The sequence below is a fragment of the Octopus sinensis genome, linkage group LG7 (genome assembly GCF_006345805.1).
Source record: "Octopus sinensis linkage group LG7, ASM634580v1, whole genome shotgun sequence".
NCBI classification, from domain to species: Eukaryota; Metazoa; Mollusca; class Cephalopoda; order Octopoda; family Octopodidae; genus Octopus; species Octopus sinensis.
In genome coordinates, this window is record NC_043003.1 from 105,907,135 (window position 1) to 105,922,599 (window position 15,465).

The 15,465-nt window shown below is 39.9% G+C and overlaps 2 protein-coding genes across 3 annotated transcripts in view; one reads left to right on the forward strand and one right to left on the reverse strand.

Moving 5' to 3' along the window:
• The window catches only part of LOC115213937 (retinol dehydrogenase 7), a 31,644-nt gene extending 30,025 nt beyond the window's left edge, over window positions 1–1,619 (forward strand). The window contains exon 6 of the mRNA XM_029782937.2: window positions 130–1,619. Within this exon, the coding sequence (XP_029638797.1) occupies window positions 130–485 (356 nt within the window). The 3' untranslated portion in view covers window positions 486–1,619. The remainder of the gene's footprint in view (window positions 1–129) is intronic.
• Window positions 1,620–10,880: 9,261 nt separating this feature from the next.
• Window positions 10,881–15,465, reverse strand: part of LOC115214317 (cobalt uptake protein COT1-like) — a 35,684-nt gene continuing 31,099 nt past the window's right edge. For both annotated transcript variants that reach the window (XM_029783491.2, XM_029783492.2), the window contains exon 7: window positions 10,881–11,655. In XM_029783491.2, coding sequence (XP_029639351.1) covers window positions 11,503–11,655 — 153 coding nt within the window. In that variant the 3' untranslated portion in view covers window positions 10,881–11,502. The remainder of the gene's footprint in view (window positions 11,656–15,465) is intronic.

Sequence of the window (15,465 nt, forward strand, 5' to 3'; positions counted from 1 at the left end):
GTGCGTCTGAACGGTTGAAAGAAATTACGTTTCAGAATTGGATATTAAAAAAAAATATGTAATAAGGGAGATAACTTGTACTTATTTACCATTAGAAATATTTAGTTTTATTTCTTTTCTCTTTTGCAGACAACTTCAATGAACAGGTTTTAGAAAGTCGACTCCAAGAAATTTGGGACTCCCTAGATGAAGAATGCCAGTTAGTTTATGGAAAACGATACCTTGAAGATCTTTACAAGTCATACAAAGAATTATTGCCTAAGATCCCTACAGACCTCTCTCCTGTAGTTCAAGCTGTTTCTGGTGCTCTTCTCTCAAAAAACCCACGTGAACGCTACCCTTGCAGCCAAGGAGCAGATATTCTTACAAGTATATACAGCATCCTACCCATCAGACTTGCTGACAAAATATCAAAATTAGTATCGGTGATTCCTAAAAACTCACGACCGGTTGCATTGGAACCATCCTCTCACCTCGTACCCTAGAGGACTTATTTCCTCAAATGAGAAGGAAAACATTTCTTGTGCTGTTGACTGTAACATTTGGCTGTGTCTGTCATGTGAGGAAAAATTTTGGCATTGGTTGAGAATATCTTTTTATGTTCACACGTGGCCAAATTCATTTAAAAAATTGCTAATGTGTGTTTGTGGTTAGTTTCTGAATTTGAAAGAGAATCCGCAATCGTTTCAGCTTTTTAATTATTGTATCAAAGATCAAATTATAATGTGGCCAATTCGCTATTGATCATTTACCATTATTCATCATGGGACTGAATTTTTCTGTATCAGCATTAGACAATATCTCTCATTGAATTAACTCTGCTGTGATATATATTTTAAGTCTTTATATCATATCTGTGAGTTTGTATTATTTTTCCTGCTCGTATGTATGCACACATATCTGATTGTATGTATGTATGTATGCATGTATGTATATATGTATGTATGCATATCTGAGTGTATGTATCTATATGTGTATGTATGTATGTATGTATATATGCATGTATGTATGTGTGTGTTTGATAAGCATTGTGAGAATTGTCATACAACAAACAAATGTATCAGAGAAGACGTTTGATACACGATAACTTTGAAAATGTCATTAACTTTTAAAGACATGTTGTTATGTCATGACATAAAACAAAATATTAATGAAACAATAGGAATATATTTTTAATAGCTTGACATTTTTTAATGTTACATTAATTATCCTTGCATCAATTGTCTCCAACTTCCAAAGTATTAATTAAAGTTATGCTGTTTCCATATTCTACCTCTCACTTTCTTCTTTGGCTTTAAATGTGGAAGAGTAACTGAGCTATTATTATGGTTGTTATTATTATTATTAGTGCCAATAATGTTGTCTTTGTTGGACGCACTTCCTATGAAATGAAGCAATCTTCAGTGAGAGATTCTGTCTCCTATGCATTCCTGTCTCCATCCATCTTTCTCTCGTTCATCCCATGAAAACTAAACCCTGCTCTCCTTGCAAGTGATTCTCAAGATATGGAGGGGAAAACATCCCGCACAATCTATTTATTTTAATTTTTAAATCTTTTTCTTTAAACCAAATGAACAAATTTAATTACACTTACCCGCCCTTGCAAAAAAAAAAAAAAATAACAAAACAATAACAAAAAGACAAGTGAGGTTCGAAACATCACTTGGTTAACAATCTAATTTATTTTATTTTTCTAATTGTAGCTATGTTTATTATTTACTCCCCTACCACCTATTTCATAAGTATTGCTAATATTGTTTCAGTAAGTATTTAACCCAATTAATATTTGTTAATTATATTTTTCTCCATTTACTTTGATTTCTAATAAAATAATAATAATTATAATACAAAATTCCATATCTTGTAATTACTAAATATTTTCTTGTATTTGCTGTTTTTTGTTTTGTATTTATAATTTTTTTTTTACATGAGGTGTGTGTGTGCGCACATGTGTATGTGTATGTAGGTGTTCACATGGACTTTACCTGAGAATTGGGCAAAGAATTGTTAGGTGATCCTAACAATGGAAGAGGATGACTAAAGGAAAAGTTAGGAAAAACCTGTTCTTAGGATCTTAAACCCCATAAAGGGGGTTGGAGTGGGAAAACGCTGAGGTGGAGCCGATTGGCCTAACCCATACCAGAATGGTAAAACACACAAGAACGATTTCGGAATTCGATATTGCCATCTTTGTTGTTTTTACATCTACTTTTCCATGCTTTTGTGGGTCAAATGAGAATCTGTTGAGGTAGAGTTTCTATGGCTAGATTCTCTTGGCATCAACCCATTCTTATTTCCAATAATCTCCCAGTCTATGGAACAACAAACAGCCTGAATATGTTTCATGTGGAGAGCTGGAAACCTGACAGTGTATGAGACCTTTGTTTACATGTGAAGAGGTCCCCCACATGTTTCTGTAATGAGTCGCAAACCATTGACCCCATCTGAAAGCCAATGTTTACAAACCAGTGGAAATGAAGGAAATACAAAATCTCACAAACATTTACATACAGACACTTGAGAGATGTACAAGAGCTGGATGTACTATGGACATATTAGAACTAGATTCTCTTGAATGCTTTGAAAGGTCACTAGTAGTACTTGGTAGCTTTTAGTATATAGGCGCAGGAGTGGCTGTGTGGTAAGTAGCTTGCTAACCAACCACATGGTTCCGGGTTCAGTCCCACTGCGTGGCACCTTGGGCAAGTGTCCTCCGCTATAGCCCCGGGCCGACCAATGCCTTGTGAGTGGATTTGGTAGACGGAAACTGAAAGAAGCCTGTCGTATATATATATATATATATATATATATATGTATGTTTGTGTGTTTGTGTTTGTCCCCCTAGCATTGCTTGACAACCTATGCTGGTGTGTTCACGTCCCCATCACTTAGCGGTTCGGCAAAAGAGACCGATAGAATAAGTAATGGGCTTACAAAGAATAAGTCCCGGGGTTGATTTGCTCGACTAAAGGCGGTGCTCCAGCATGGCCGCAGTCAAAATGACTGAAACAAGTAAAAGAGTAAAAGAGATGTAATTAGCAAAGAAAGTGGTTTCTCTGAAAGCATAGTAGCCAGAGTAAGAACAGGTTGGAAAAAGCTCAGGGAGCTACTACTACTACTACTGGTAACAAGTGTTTCCCCTAAGAGCAAAGGGCAAATTGTTTGAGAACTGTTATGCTGGATGGGAGTTAGTCACAGGCCTTTTAATGCTGAGGACTTGGGAAAACTGGAAAGAAATGCAGTATGTATACTCTGTTAGATGTGAAATATATGTGTACAAAAATGACAAAGAATAAATGCATTGAGAGAAAATAGGCAAGGAAGGAGACTGCACTGGTTTGGGGGTGAGGTGCATCTGGTCTAGGACAGCTGGATGAAGAGGTGCCATTTAATGGAGATGGAGCTTGTGCAAAAAGGAGACCCAGGACGATATGGGATGAAGTAGTGAAGGCTGATCTCGGGATCTTGAACCTCTCAGAAATGACAAAAGACTGCAGCGACTAATGATATGCAGTCCTTGAGAAGATTCCCTCATCTCAGTGGATTCTGGAAGCACAATGTGTGTGTGTGTGTGTGTGTGTGTGCACTAATTTCCTTCTCAAGACATTCTCACCACCCATCATTTTTTTAATTGCAGTATTTTACTGCTGCAATTAAATGTGAGCAGATCTGCAGATTTCATTAACTTTTCATTGATATTATTATTCTTGAAACCCTGAAACCATTTCACTTGATAGCCATCATACTCTCCTCTCTCTTCTTACATTCTCGTCCTTCCTCCATCTTTTGTATCATTATTACTGTTCTGCTGCCCTTCAACTCCTACCCCCTGTACTGCCAGTCATTTCCTGTTCTCCCCTCTCATGTGTACCATTAAATCACCCCCATCATTTATTCGCTCCTCAACCCTGTCCAATCTTTGTTGTCCCCATCTCTTCTTTACCATCCCTCAACACTTTCTCTTCTTTCTATTCATCCTTCCCCTCCCTTCCCCATCTCCCACTCTCCCATACATTCAACCTTGACCTCCCCGTTCCCCTATTCCCAATCACCACTGGTCACTTTGTTTCTTGGTGTAATCTGATATTTCATCATCGTTATTTTCATCCCCTTCTTTCCAGCTTCACCCTACTTTCATCCCCTCATCTATAATGTGAGTAGCAACATAGTTGCTCTACAGCAAAAAACCTTGTGTTCTGGCCCCTTCTCTCTCTCTCTTTAACCCTTTCTTTACCAACCTGGATGAAACTCGCTCTGAGTACAAATGCCTTACACTTTACTCTTTTACTTGTTTCAGTCATTTGACTGCGGCCATGCTGGAGCACCACCTTTAATCGAGCAACTCGACCCCGGGACTTATTCTTTTGTAAGCCCAGTACTTATTCTATCGGTCTCTTTTGCCGAACCGCTAAGTAACGGGGACATAAACACACCAGCATCGGTTGTCAAGCAATGCTAGGGGAACAAACACAGACACACAAACACACACACATATATATATACATATATACAACGGGCTTCTTTCAGTTTCCATCTACCAAATCCACTCACAAGGCATTGGTCGGCCCGGGGCTATAGCAGAAGACACTTGCCCAAGGTGCCATGCAGTGGGACTGAACCCGGAACCATGTGGTTGGTTAGCAAGCTACTTACCACACAGCCACTCTTGCGCCTTGTTTTCATAAGTTTTGAATTAAAATCTTCCACCAAACCTTAGTCACAATTTATGTTCCTAACACCAGCTGAATGATAACTAAGTTATTTTACTAAATTCTTTGTTATATTTAAAGTAATTGAAAGAAACGCAGAACATCTCAAAATAAATACAGTAACGAAAGGGTTAATTCCTCATCTCCTAGTACAAAGCCTTCTCCCTCTCCATTGTAGTTCCACTCAATCAAAGATAATCTTAGTCTTGCAAGCTGCATGGCCACCTCACTAGTGCTGGTGCCACATAAAAATCACCCAGTACACTCTGTAAAGTGGTTGGTATCAGGAAGGACACCAAGTTGTGAGAATCATGATAGGGCAGATATTGGAGCTTGATGCAGGAACTGGACCCATCAGATACCTGTCAAACTGTCTACCCAGAGCCAGCATGGAACATGGCTGTTAAATGATCATCATTGTGTTGTGTGTGCATAAAATATGAGAAGAGCTGCCATCAATAGTTTATGCTTTTGACCAGATTGTTCTCTTGACCAAAGCTGACCTGGGGCTGAACTACATTGCTATTCTCTATTGTATGATACATCATCATCATCATCATTGTTTAACGTTCGTTTTCCATGCTAGCATGGGTTGGATGGTTCGACCAGGGTCTGGGATGCCAGGAGGCTGTACCAGGCTCCAATCTGATCTGGCAGTGTTTCTACAGCTGGATGCCCTTCCTAATGCCAACCACTCCATGAGTGTAGTGGGTGCTTTTTATGTGTCACTGGCACAGGGGCCAGAGGAGGCTGGCAACGACCATGATCGGCTGGTGCTTTTTATGTGCCACCGGCACAGAAGCCAGTCAAAGCAGTGCTGGCATCGGCCACATTCGGGTGGTGCTTTTTACATGCCACCGGCACGGTTAAAATATTTTGTTTCAGTAATTTCTGTTAAAAGACTCAAATTTAAGATGTTACTAATCCCTATGGGTGCAGTGAGATGGAAGCCAGGAAGGTCGACAGGATTGTGTTTATTTGTGTGACTTTATGATTCTGAAGTTCTGGTTTCAATCTCAATGTGTGGCATCATAAGCAAGGGTCCCACAGTTAAAATTGGGGAGATGAAGACTGTTTAAGCTCAATAGATGAAGCCAACTTGTAAGACTTAGGGACAAGATTGTCGCATTGAATCTGCCTGGGATTATATTAAGGCACACAAGGACATGGCTGTGTGCTTCCAAACCATGTGGATTTGGGTTCAGTCACATCATGTGGCACCTTGGGCTAGTGTTTTCTTCTATAATCTGTTGCTGACGAAAACCTTGTGAATGAATTTGGCAGATGAAAATTGAAAGAAGCTTTTATATATGCATGCATGTGTTTATGTTTGTGTGTATCCTTGTCTTGACATCACGTGATGGTTGTAAATGAGGAAGGGAGGAAGCACTCCGTCGGTTACGACGATGAGGGTTCCGGTTGATCCGATCAACGGAACAGCCTGCTCGTGAAATTAACGTGTAAGTGGCTGAGCACTCCACAGACACGTGCACCCTTAACGTAGTTCTCGGGGATATTCAGCGTGACACAGAGAGTGACAAGGCCGGCCCTTTGAAATACAGGAACAACAGAAACAGGAAGTAAGAGTGAGAGAAAGTTGTGGTGAAAGAGTACAGAAGGGATCACCACTATCCCCTGCTGGAGCCTCGTGGAGCTTTTAGGTGTTTTCGCTCAATAAACACTCACAACGCCCGGTCTGGGAATCGAAACCGCGAGTCCGCTGCCCTAACCACTGGGCCATTGCGCCTCTGGTTGTAAATGAACATCCCTGTCAAACAAGTGAGGTTGTTTGTTTCCAGTCTTCCATGAATGACATGTCTGGACACGGGGAAATATTATCTTGCAAGGAAATGGGGGTTGGTGACAGGAAGGGCATCCAGGCTGTAGAAAATCTGTCTCTATGAATCCTGTTTGACTCATGCCAACATGGGTCTTAAATGGTGGTGGTGGGAGTGGTGATAAGTGTTTGCCACATTAGAATACAATGAACGAGTGGGTATTGATTAGATAACCGCTTTGGCTTGTAGTTACAATGGTCAAATGCTGAGAACACTCCTTTACTGAAACCAACATAAGATTGAATACTGGGACAAAATGAGTTGAGGGGTTGATTTGTCACTTCATTGATTTAGGAAATCCTGTTTCGTGCAACATTTGATTCTGTCCCTGGGTATCAATGCATGGCTGTGGGGTTCAGAAGCCCATTTTGTAATCATGCGGTTTTCAATTCAATCCCACTGTGCGGCACCTTGGGCTGGTGTCTTCTACGATAGCCTCATGTTGAACAGTGCCTTTTGAACATATTGGCAGATAGAAACTGTGTGGAAGCCTGGTGTGTGTGTGTGTGTGTGGATACCTGTGCAGGTAGCACATAAAAAGTACCATTTGAGCATGGTCAATGCCAATGCCACTTGACTGGCCCCTGTGCTGGTGGCACGTAAAAAGCACCAACTGCACTCTTGGAGTGGTTGGTTTTAGGAAGGGCATGTAGCTGTAGAAATCTTGCCAGATCAGACTGGAGCCTGGTGCAGCCCCCAGTCGAACCACCCAACCCATGCCAGCATAGAAAGTGGATGTGAAACGATGATGATGATGATATACATACGTGTGTGCTGGTCCCCCCCCAACCACTGTTTGATTTGTCTTTGTCCCTGTAACTTAGCAGTTCAACAAAGAAACAAACAGAAAAGTATCAAACTTAAAAATAAGTGCCGTTCTTCAAGGTGGTGCCCCAGCATGGCCGCAGCCCAATGATTGAAACAAGTAATAGATATATACATGTATGTGTGGGTGTGTGAACATATATAACGGATCTTTTTGGTTTGAACGGCAGTTTTTTCTAGCGGTGTCATATGAAATTGTCACCCATAATTATGACCCTAGTATCGATCTATTGCATTTCAATCTGTTTTAGGGTTAGGGGTGGGGGGAAGGGTGTCTTTTTTTTTTTCAGAAATGTAAATAAACCCAATCTGTTTCTTAAACGAGGGACATATTCATACGGCACAGAATGTTTTCACTTCAATAGACGCCATTGATTGGTTGAAATTGCTGAAATGCAAGAAATTAAAGACCAAATATCTTACAAACTATAGAATTTTCTCAATAAAGCCAAGAGAAAATGATGTTTTATAAACACATTCTATCAGTATACGAAGTTTAAAAGTGTTTAGTTATACTCTTTTACTTGTTTCAGTCATTTGACTGCGGCCATGCTGGAGCACCGCCTTTAGTCGAGCAAATCGACCCTGGGACTTATTCTTTGTAAGCCCAGTACTTATTCTATTGGTCATCTTTTGCCGAACCGCTAAGTGACGGGGACGTAAACACCAGCATCGGTTCTCAAGCAATGCTAGAGGGACAAACATATACATACACATACATATATATACATATATACGACAGGCTTCTTTCAGTTTCCGTCTACCAAATCCACTCACAAGGCATTGGTCGGCCCGAGGCTATAGCAGAAGACACTTGCCCAAGATACCACGCAGTGGGACTGAACCCAGAACCATGTGGTTGGTAGGCAAGCTACTTACCACACAGCCACTCCTGCGCCTATGTGGAAATTATTTTAAAAAACTGCCGTTCAAACCGAAAAGATCCTATATAACTCCTGTCAAACAAGTAGGAAATTTGCCAGTATTGACTCTGTTTTGGGGGACTCAATCTGGGAATGTTACCTACGGCCTTGGTGGTGATTCCATTTCCTGTTCAGAAGGAGAAATACCTACATCCTGTTTACGCACAACTCTGTAATATTCTGCAGCTTATTTTATAAGCTGCCTCGGCAACATTTAATAAATCATCGTACAGGATGTGATTCTGGTGACCAAAACTCATGTTGCTCAATGGCCATGCTCCAATGAACAGCACAGATGCTTATAGAGAAGTGATTATCAATTCAATAGCTTTCAAGTGCAAAAAAAGAAGGCCCTAAAAATAGCTTTTATCTGTTTAATAATATATATTTTTCATTTGTTGTTTTGTGTTTGTCTCACGCGCTCAAGGTCATTGACTGCTGCCGTTGCTGGTGGTGGTCTAGGAAGGAAGTGTTGTTGGCTTGGTTTCAATATGTTTCATGTATTTTTACTTTTGTATATTTAGTTTTTTTTTTGTTTCTTAATGTTAATTGTTATTTTGCGTGGTTGAGTCATCACGTTACTCCATTTAATATCATTTACTGTCCCTTTGTAGAGTTCCCTCTATTATAAACGTTTGGATCCAGCTCCCAGTAGGAATTACGCTTATCATCACCTCATAACACATTGGCATATTCTACACATTCCTAGATGTCAAAATTTACCACCAAAGCAACAGGAGATTTCTCCCCACCCCTAATATCTGTGGAATCCAATCCAATTTGGGACAGGTACATTACCACTTATATCACGCAATCCTCCTGCCTTATTCTCCTCCCTCAAACGTCTCACCTTTTATCGTCCATCTCTGCTGTCCAGCTTACACCTCTATATTCAAACTCCGCTTTAAAAGGGTAGTATCTGTGCACATGTGTAGACACCACTCTTTCTGTTGCTCACCTGTAAGAGAGTAACCTCAAAGTCACCTGAATTCCCTCACCTGCAAATGAGAAACCCTGTGATGGCCTAGCATTCCATTCAGGGGGAATGTTGGGATTTTGGCCATTTAATATGCCATGGAAACTGGGTGACTGGCCCTATGATTCTAAAGGCTTGAGACAGTAATGTCCTGGGGCTTGAGGCTGATGATGTCACTCACCTCACACCTGGATAATGAGGCTGATGATGTCACTGGCTTGAGGCTGATGATGTCACTCACCTCACACCTGGATAATGAGGCTGATGATGTCACTGGCTTGAGGCTGATGATGTCACTCACCTCACACCTGGATAATCAGTAACAAAGACTTCAACTGAATTTCTTCCTCCCATTTTTTCTAAATATATCAAAGTCACCACATCTATTTGGTTACCAATCTACATGCAGGTGAACACAGCTTCGGTCATCCAGTTGCTGGTACCGACAGCATCGGTCATCCAGTTGCTGGTAGCGACAGCCTCTGTCATCCAGTTGCTGGTACCGACAGCTTCGGTCATCCAGTTGCTGGTAGCGACAGCCTCTGTCATCCAGTTGCTGGTAGCGACAGCCTCTGTCATCCAGTTGCTGGTACCGACAGCTTCGGTCATCCAGTTGCTGGTAGCGACAGCCTCTGTCATCTAGGAGCTAGTGGCAATATTCTTGCCCATCTAGGAGCTAGTGGCAAGAGTCTTCGCTGTCTATTTGCTTATGATATAAATCTTGGGCATGTACTTGCTAGCGCCAGGAATCTTGTCCCTCTATTTGCTAGTGGCCTCAGCCACCTGGTAGCTAGCGGCAGTGACTTGACAGTGGCAGTCATCCCAGTTGAGAATGAAAGTGAGACTATATTTTTTAGAGATGAAAATCTGCACAGAGGGAACTTATTAGGGAAGGTATAAATCCCGAAGCCCCTTCTGACTTGAATGACTTGTCAAGTGGTATTTTTTCGTTTATGGCAGAAAGCCAAGATCTCACGAGTGGGGCACTGCAAACAGCTTAAGGGCCTTCTGTCCCCAGACAAAAGAGAGACAATGTAACTGCCTCTGTTGTCAGGATATAAACACAACAGAACACTAACCACAGCAGAATGTTGTCACAGTGTTAGCAGCAGCAATAACAGCAAAACTATTCTTTTATTCTTTTATTTGTTTCAGTCATTTGACTGCGGCCATGCTGGAGCACCGCCTTTAGTCGAGCAAATCGACCCCAGGACTTATTTTTTGTAAACCCAGTACTTATTCTATCGGTCTCTCTTGCCGAACTGCTAAATTACGGGGATGTAAACACACCAGCATCGGTTGTCAAGCGATGCTGAGGGGACAAACGCGCGCACGCACACGCACACACACACACACACACACACACATATACGACGGGCTTCTTTCAGTTTCTGTCTACCAAATCCACTCACAAGGCTTTGGTCAGCTCAAGGCTATAGTAGAAGATCCCACTTGCCCAAGGTGCCACACAGTGGGACTGAACCCGGAACCATATGGTTGGTAAGCAAGCTACTTACCACACAGCCACTCCTGAGAAAAATCTAGAGAAATAATTTTTTGTGAATTTAAATTTAGCAAAACGCGAAATGAAACAAAACGAAACAAAAAATATGCCGATAAGAAGTTTTATTTCTGGCGCAAAATAATTGTAAAATATAAAAATAATAATTTGAGAATTTCTTGTAACATTTATATGAAGGAAAACGAAGCTATATTTTACCCAAGTAATAAATGCGGTTCGTAGCGTCGGGAATGACGACCAAAGGGCTATGATTTCAGGATGTCTAAATCACGGATCACCTGGACAAATATTTCTGGCGTTTCGTTGTATTGCAAGGGGTTGTGTACGTTATTTTATATTACTTATAGTTCACCGACTTCGTAGTGGGAAATAGGCGGTCGATCGTTTGGGAATGTTATCTGAAAGAGACTGGTAGCCTGTCCACAGAAGGAAAGACAGAGAGAGAGGTAGTTGTGCTTTCTCAGCAGCTTCCTGTCATGAAATCGAAGCTTAAGCTCTGATTTTCTAGAAGCCATTTCAAAGTCACTTCGTTTACAAAGATAAATAAAAACACAATTTTTGCAAATTGTAAATTCTTCAGTTATTCATCCTTTAATGCCTGTCAAATGTAAAACTCTTGTCAAAAGATTGCCATTTCATTTCCAGAGCATTAAGCAAACCTTCGTAACTGAAATCCCGACGGTGGTGTCGCAGCGTCTGAAGATATCATTTACTCTTCTGCATGAACAGAGATTTCCATATCCTTTGGATGACATAGTGCATCTTTTGAGATAAAATTACAGCAAACCATTGTAGAACAATCTTGGTTGTCGCAGACCTTGTTCAAAAGACATTCTCGAACGTTTTCATCATATTCACCCACCTGTTAGAATGAAATACGGATGTCAGACGTTAGTTTTGTACACACATACACACACACACATTTAGTGTTACTTTGCCGTGTTATCGACAATTTAAAGGGATATTACTTTATGCTATTTTTTAGTTTACCTTTTAATTTTTAAAAACTCTTACGATGTTGGCTAAAGATTTTTACAATACGATCAGCGATGAGACGAAGGCAGTTGCATTTTTACAAAGAAATGGCCTTTTAGATGATGAAGGAAATGTTACACAATGTCATCGTTCTGGTGGAGAAATAACGGAAAGTCGAAGAGAAGGGAAACTCAGTGAAATTTTGCCAACTCTACGTTGTAAAACTTGTGTAATCTAGGCGCTTATTTTAATTAATATACTCTCTATTCTTGGTTTCTGACGATTATTTACTAAGACATAAACGAAACATGGTTTTATTATTATTAAAATAGTAAGAATTTTGAAAAAAAAATGCATTTACAATGCTAAGTATGTACAAAAGAATTTATTTAAAAAGTTTAGAAATTGGAAAGCAAACTAAAAAGTAATCTAAAGTAATCTTCCCTTAAATTGTTGATCACACGCCAAAGTAGCACCCGTGCATTGCCCCCCCCCCCCAATATATATATATATATATATATATATATATAGTAAAGCAAATAAAAGGGCTAGCAGCAGGCTGCATCGCCTCATGTGGTTTGACATCGGCGTGAAAAGCATATTGCATTATATATATTATATATATTATATATTGCATTATATATATATAATATATATATATATATATATTGCATTATATAATATATATATATATATATATCATCATCATCGCTTAACGTCCGTTTTTCATACTGGCATGGGTTTGACGGTTTGACTGGGGACTGGCAAGCCAGGAGGCCGCACCAGGCTCCAATCTGATTTGGCAATGCTTCTACAGCTGGATGCCATTCTTAACGCCAACCACTCCGAGAGTGAAGTGGGTGCTTTTTACGTGTTACAGGCACGGGAGCCAATCAGGCAGCACTGGCATATATATATATATATATGTATATAATCGTATTTACTTGTGCAAAAGCTACATTATTGTACACTTGATTTCAACAGAAAAATAAACTGGTGTGCAACTGATACACGGGACAAGGCTAAGAATACGAAGGGAAAATATTTGTAACGAGATTTTAGGGATGCAGTCTTTGCACAAGTGCGGTTTATACACGAGTAAATACGGTTTCTTAAGATGAAGAAACTATAACAGATTTATTTCAACAGGCATTAAAGAACCAAAATAAAGTAAAAAGAAAAAAGGAAATGTTAGAATGCCAGATTAGACGCTTACAGTATTTGGTTTTATCCCTTCAAGTTCTGAGTTTGAAACTAACTGAAGTTGATAAAATACCAGTAAAATACTGGGGCAGGTAAACACTAAAATTCTCCTCGCAAAATTTCTGGCTCTGTGTTAACATGAGAGTTTTGCTCTCCTTCCAGTTATCTTTTACTCTTTTACTTGTTTCAATCATTTGACTGCGGCCATGCTGGAGCACCGCCTTTTAGTCGAGCAAATCGACCCCAGGACTTATTCTTTGTAAGCCTAGTACTTATTCTATCGGTCTCTTTTGCCGAACCGCTAAGTGACGGGGACGTAAACACACCAGCATCGGTTGTCAAGCGATGTTGGGGGGACAAACACAGACACACAAACACACACATATATATACTATATATATATATATATATATATATATATATATATACGACGGGCTTCTTTCAGTTTCCGTCTACCAAATCCACTCACAAGGCTTTGGTCGGCCCGAGGCTATAGTAGAAGACACTTGGCCAAGGTGCCACCCAGTGGGATTGAACCCGGAACCGTGTGGCTGGTAAGCAAGCTACTTACCACACAGCCACTCCTGCGCCTATTATCAATTATTAATATTGTTCATTGTAAATAGCCAACACCAAATATATTTATGTCTGGCAATAAATATTTCAGTTAAATTTCGTGGGTTTGCTTCAGCAACCAACAATATTCCGCACGTACACGACAACAATGATAATAAAGCCATCCACTTCGACAATGGCGACTCAGACGTTTGACGTTTATCACCATTGACCGGCTCGACTCTAGTAACTAGCACCCTGTGACTGTCCCTTTTTCCAAACTTCTTTGAGCCTAAGTTAAAATTTCTTGTCTTTAATCGACTGACTACATCCTAGAATATCATGGTTCGCTGATGAAGTCATAAGACAGAAACATATCAAGGGTACACACAGAAAAAATGAAAATATTATAAATCGTCCTGTGCACGGTGAATAGCGACAATCGTATTTATTCTTAATACGTTCTGGCACATTCGAACTGGAATATGCTTATCGCTGGTGTATTTCGCCAGAGGAAAACAACATCTCTTTTACTGTGAATAAGTGTTCATAACTATTTCTTTACTACCCACAAGGGGCTAAACACAGAAGGGTCAAACAAGGACAGACAAGCCAATTAAGTCAATTATATCGACCCCAGTGCGTAACTGGTACTTATTTAATCGACCCCGAAAGGATGAAAGGCAAAGTCGAACTTGGCGGAATTTGAACTGAGAACATAACGGCAGACGAAATACCGCTAAGCATTTCGCCCAGTGTGCTAACGCTTCTGCCAGCTCGCTGCCTTATAATAAGTGAATAAGTGTTCATAACACTCGATTCATTAATAAAAGGGACTCTGGGACAGCGGTTTTCTGATGTAGTTGTTGACAAATGAACCTAACAAGGGCCGATTCTTTCGGTTATAACATCTGCGAACCAACTGCTTACTGGTTCGTACGATCGACAAATCGTCACGTGCACAGTGAACAGTAAGAATAGAGAAACATTTTGTAATGCAAAACAAAACAAAATACAATATTATAATATTATCTCTCGTAATTTTTTTTATGTTATCTGCATTAAATGCGTTAACACTAACTCGACTGTTGCTTTTCACACCGATGTCAAACCTAAATTATTATTTATATTAGTTTTTATGGCGGACAATGTGATAAAAGATTAGGTCAGCAGAAGCAACATGAATCTAAATAAAAGCTAACATCTGACTTGTCTCTCAACGCTTCTGCAAAAAATCACCATAGCATTAGTATCTGTTGAATAGGAGTTGTGTGTGTGTGTGTGTGTGTGTGTGCGTGTGTGTGTGTGTGGCTAGTTTTATACTATCATATATTCATCTATAAGAAAGCTACTTATTAATTAGATAGGAGTATGTAACCTTTACTGAAAGAAAGGAATTATTAAAGTCTACAGTGTCTAGAAAATTCTTAAAAATTCCAATTATATATATTTTTCCCATTGTGGTTTATTATTTTATTATTGAAGGTTTCAACTATACGATTCAGCCAGAAAACTCTTTAAATCACTGTGAGATAGCGTTTTTTTAAACGTTTTACTACATTTCCTCTTTGTCTTTTGTCTCTCTCGCACAATTTTCCTTGCAACAATATTTCTCTATCTTTGACTTCACAGTTGAGAATGAGCTGTCTAGTCAACGTTAACACAGAAGTCTGTTACATCTGCGATAGTAAGACCTATAGGCTACACTTAGTCTTTCGGCTGATTACTTATGTGACGTAAATCTGCTTGATTAAGATAAACCTAGGCCTAAACAGCAACAGAAGAATTCGAACTGTATAAGATCCTATTGTTATCATTACTATTTAACATCCACTTTCCATGCTTGCATGGGTCAGACGGAATTTTTTGAGACAGACTTTCAATGGCTTGATGCCTCTTCTGTCGCTAACCCTCACCCGTTTCCAAGTAAGGCTATATT